This window comes from Monopterus albus, unplaced genomic scaffold (genome assembly GCF_001952655.1).
Source record: "Monopterus albus unplaced genomic scaffold, M_albus_1.0 scaffold57.1, whole genome shotgun sequence".
Classification (NCBI taxonomy): Eukaryota; Metazoa; Chordata; class Actinopteri; order Synbranchiformes; family Synbranchidae; genus Monopterus; species Monopterus albus.
The window spans coordinates 46,986-52,329 of NW_018127937.1; the positions used below are offsets into that span (position 1 = coordinate 46,986).

The 5,344-nt window shown below is 42.1% G+C and overlaps 1 protein-coding gene across 1 annotated transcript in view; it reads right to left on the minus strand.

The window, feature by feature from the left end:
- vps13c (vacuolar protein sorting 13 homolog C) overlaps window positions 1-5,344 on the minus strand; it is a 110,943-nt gene that overhangs the window by 24,047 nt on the left and 81,552 nt on the right. Inside the window, exons 69-72 of the mRNA XM_020602650.1 lie at window positions 1,574-1,718; window positions 1,287-1,427; window positions 1,133-1,214; window positions 194-263 (exon numbers count right to left, since the gene is read on the minus strand). Coding sequence (XP_020458306.1) covers window positions 194-263; window positions 1,133-1,214; window positions 1,287-1,427; window positions 1,574-1,718 — 438 coding nt within the window. The remainder of the gene's footprint in view (window positions 1-193; window positions 264-1,132; window positions 1,215-1,286; window positions 1,428-1,573; window positions 1,719-5,344) is intronic.

The window sequence follows — 5,344 nt, forward strand, 5'->3', positions numbered from 1 at the left end:
ACAGCAGAGGGATTATATTCCCCATCAGACTCAGGAATGTCTCAAAGGAGGCTGATGAGTAGGACGTACGGACTACCTCTATTACTAGGCTTCCACCAAAAACTTTACAAACATCATCATACATTTCTCTCTCTGACTCCAAACTGGTCTGCATCATGTTAAACTGTTTTACCATCTGAACTGTTGAACTCACTTGAACTGCATGATGTTGCTGTGCTGGTTGAACCTGGTGATGATGGACACATCAATGAACGGCTTCGGCTCTGTGGAGGCAGAGGTCAGAGTTAGAAGAAAAAAAAAAATCAACTCATCACAAAAGCAAGTGGAAATCAAACTGAACAAGATAAACTTAACAATATTTAATCTTAATTTGATTACGGTCAAATTTTCTGTTTGAATTTCTTCTTCATTTTTAAAAAAGAAACCAGATAAAGCTTGAACTGTCAGTCTAAACTTTGGTTGTTGATGTGGCTGCAGCTTGAATTATCCACCATAAATACTTTATTATTTGTGTTTTGCTGTTGTGTGTTGCTAATTTGGATGTGTTAATAATCACTTCTTGCATGTTCTTCCAAAATAAATCATTTTAAGCACCAGAGGCCTTTACTGTGACAAAGTGTTGGCACTGCCACTTGTGTGAAGACTAACACAATGTGGTTGATTTAAAATAACATTTTCTGCATTTTTTGTCTCCAAGTTGGTTGGAAATGTTGCATAGGCAATATAACAAGTGTGTGTGTGTGTGTGTGTGTATATATATATGTGTATATATATATATATATATATATATATATATATATATATATATATATATATATATATATATATATATATATATATATATATATATATATATATATATATATATATATATATATATATATATATATATATATATATATATATATATATATATATATATATATATATATATATATATATATATATATATATATATATATATATATATATATATATATATATATATATATATATACACATATATATATACACACACACACACACACACATACGCACATACATATATAGATAGATATATCTACACACACTCCTGTGCACAGGCTAAGTGGACAGATTACAAATGAAGAAGCAGGTAAATAAGATGATCCACCTGAGTCCAAAGCGATGGATTTTGGAGGTGGAACTGGATGAAAGACGATGGGGAAGATCGCACCTGGCAGCTGGTTGTCCACCTGCACGCAGAAACCATTTCAGTCATACAGGTGTGTTTCTGGACAAGTGTGTATTTAGGGGTATATGTTTACCTGCAGCCAATGGAGCTGGGCCCTCAGGCTGCGCTGGTGCCGTGACTGTTTGAACTCCACCTGGATCCCCGATAGGAAGTTCCTCCTCACTTGGCAGGAAAATGGCTGACGCATTTTCATGATGACGCTGCTAAGATTCACCTGATAACCAGTGACATCACACATTTCAGCCGACACACTGATCAAATGACTGACATCAGGATGGCTGTTTAAGTCTGCGTGTGGTATGTGTCTCTGGATGTAGTCAGTTTGTATTCAGTCTGTTAATGTGCATGTTGACCTCTGACCTCTAGGCCGCTCTCCAGTTTGACCCAACCTCCTTGCATCTGCCCGCTGAGCTGACTCTGGTAGGTTTTCTCTAGCAGGTTGATATTTTTCTGACTGAACGGCTTCCAACGATTCTTTGGTTTCATCTCCCAAACAACACCTGAGCTACAACACACATGCAAGCACACACCACAAAACAGCCTCAGGTGTTGTGTGTTTACCTAGAGTGTGTGGATTCTTTTCTAATAAAAAACACCAGGGGGTTTCATTTTTAGTTCCAGTGATCATCACAATCTCCCACAATACTTGTATAGAAATATATACTATAAACAGTCTAGATGAGGTTTTCCAGATAAATATATGCAAAAATATATTCACAATTATTTCACTGAGGCTTCTTGTTCCATAATACAGTCACAGGTTAAGTGCTGATCAGGGCGACGGCCCACGGGAAGAAACTGTCCTTGGGCCTGGTTGTCTTGGTGCACAGTGACCTGTAGCGCCATCCAGAGGGGAGGAGCTGACACCGTTTCTGTGAGGGGTCTCTATCAGTAGCTCCTGGGGCAGGTTGAACTTCCTGAGCTGGAGCAGAAGTACATCCTCTGCTGTGCCTTGTTGGTGCTGATGCTGGATGTCCACTTCAGGTCCTGGTGAGACAGTGGAGCCCAGTTGTTGTACGTGCAGAAGGTCTTGGTGGGCACACATGTCCTCACAAAGGTGACGTAAGATGTCAGTGTCAGTGAGTTCATCCAGGTCTGTAGACGCAGCCTCAGATACACTCCAGTCTGTGCAATCAAAGCAGGCCTGTAGCTCTGACTTTGCCTACTTGGTCCATTTCTTCACTGTTCCAACCACAGGCTTCGTAGCTTTAAAGTTTCTGCCTATAGGTTTGGATGAGATTCGGTGATAAGAGTCTGAGGGCTGCACATTTCTCAGTCTTTTCCAACGAGTAGCAACTGTTTAACACATTTCAGCAAATCATTCAGTACAGTTGTCCACAGCTTGAACAGTTATCAGTTGTATACAGTCTTATGCAAAAGTTTAGGCACCCCTTGATAAATAACAGATTTTGGTGATTTTTTTATTTGAACAGATGTTAACACAGTTTCTCTTGGAAATGGAAAAAATGCACAATATTTTCTGCAAACAGTGATGCATAGTTACTTCTTATGCCATAAATTGAACAAAAATAAAAAATAAAAACATTATTATGGCATGGTGCAAAAGTTTGGGCACCCTAAGAGTTCCAGAGTCTCAAAGTCTCTCACAAGGTTTCAGACCTTAATCAGCTCGTTAGATCTGATGCACAGCAACAGCTGTCATTGGTAAATGCCAATTTCAAAGCTGTACAAATACCTTGACTCTTCAAACCTTGTGCACACACTTGTGGACACCCAGCAACCATGGGTTCCTCTAAGCAGCTGTGTAAGACCCTGAAAATGAAAGTTATTGATGCCCACAATGCAGGAGAAGGCTACAAGAAGATAGCAAAGCGTTGTCAGCTTGCAGTTTCCACAGTAAGAAATGTAATTAAGAGATGGCAGATCAGGGGAACTGTGGAGGTCAAGATGAGATCTGGAAGACCAAGAAAACTCTCGGACAGAACTGCTCGTATGCTGGTCAGAAAGACAAATCAAAACCCCCATTTGACTGCAAAAAACCTGCAGGAAGATTTAGCAGACTCAGGAGTGGTGGTGCACCGTTCCACTGTGCAGCGATGCTTGCACAGACAAGGCCTTCATGGAAGAGTCAGCAGAAGAAAACCTTATCTGCGTCCCCATCATAAAATCCAACATCTGAAGTATGCAACAGGACATCTACAGAAGCCCGATGCGTTTTGGAAACAAGTGCTGTGGACTGATGAAGTTAAAATAGAACTCTTTGGACACAATCAGCAAAGGCATGTTTGGAGAAAAAAAGGAGCAGCATTTCATGAAAAGAACACCTGGCCAACTATTAAGCATGGGGGTGGATCTATCATGCTCTGGGGTTGTGTTGCAGCCAGTGGCACAGGAAACATTGCACGGGTGGAGGGAAGAATGGATTCCACTAAATACCAGCAAATTCTGGAAGCAAACATCACACCATCTGTAAAAAAGCTGAAGCTGAAAAGAGGATGGCTTCTACAACAGGACAATGATCCTAAACATACCTCGAAATCCACTATGGAATACCTCAAGAGACGCAGGCTGAAGGTTTTGGAATGGCCATCACAGTCCCCTGATTTAAACATCATTGAAAATTTGTGGGTAGATCTTAAAAGAGCTGTGCATGCAAGACGACCAAAGAATATTACAGAACTAGAAGCCTTTTGCAAGGAAGAATGGGAGAAGATCCCAAGTACAAGAATTGAAAGACTTTTAGCTGGCTATGAAAAGCGTTTGCAAGCTGTGATATCTGCCAGAGGAGGTGTTACTAAGTACTGATTGTGTAGGGTGCCCAAACTTTTGCACCATGCCATAATAATGTTTTTATTTTTTATTTTTGTTCAATTTATGGCATAAGAAGTAACTATGCATCACTGTTTGCAGAAAATATTGTGCATTTTTTCCATTTCCAAGAGAAACTGTGTTAACATCTGTTCAAATAAAAAATCACCAAAATCTGTTATTTATCAAGGGGTGCCTAAACTTTTGCATAAGACTGTAGGTCTTCACCACAGACTAAACATCAGACAGTTCACTCCAAACACATTCACAGACTTGGAGACTCTTTTCATCAACTACAAACCATTTTATTCATGGAACCAAAACATCCCAACACCCCTCACTGTACTAAGGGATTTTAACAGAAAAACCTCCCCCACTAACTGCCCAAACACTGACATGCCACCAGGGACAAAAACACACTGGACCACTGCTACACAACAACAAAAAATGGCTATCGCTCTGTCCCCAGCGAAAGGCACCAGGCCCAGATAGTGTGACCCCCTCCTGTTTGAAAGTTGCACTGATCAGTTGGCCCCTATCTTCAACGGGTCACTGGAGCTGTGTGAAGTCCCCTCCTGCTTCAAATGCTCCACCATCATTCCAGTCACCAAGAAAATCCCCATCAGTGGACTGAACAACTACAGACCTGTCGCCCTGACATCTGTAGTTATGAAGTCCTTTGAAAGATTGGTGTTGGCTCACCTGAAGGACATCGTCGACCCCCTGCTAGAACCCCTGCAGTTTGCCTACTGGGCAAACAGGTCAGTGGACGATGCAGTGAACATGGCACTGCATTACATCCTGCAACACCTCGACTCCCCAGGGACCTATGCATGGGCCCTCTTTGTGGACTTCGGCTCAGCATTCAACACCATCATCTGACCCAGCTCACTGTACCTGCCCCCACCTGTCAGTGGATTACTAGCTTTCTGACAGACAGGAAGCAGCAGGCGAGGCTGGCAAAAACTGCATCCAGCACCCAGACAATAAGCACAGGCACCCCCCAGGGATGTGTGCTCTCCCCTCTGCTGTTTTCACTCTACACCAATGACTGCATATTGAAGGACCACTCTGTCAAGCTCCTATTCATCAGTCCTGTGGTGTAGCCACAACAACCTGAAGCTGAACATGCTCACAACAATGGATTTCAGGAAGAGGCCCCTTCCCCATCATACTTGGCAGCACTGCATCAGCAGTAAAGTCCTACAAGTTCCTGGGCTCCACTATCTCCCAGGACATGAAGTGGACGTCCAACATCAGGACCATCACCAAGAAGGCACAGCAGAGGATGTACTTCCTGCACCAGCTCAGGAAGTTCAACCTGCCCCAGGAGCTGCTGATACAGTTCTACAGAGGAATCAT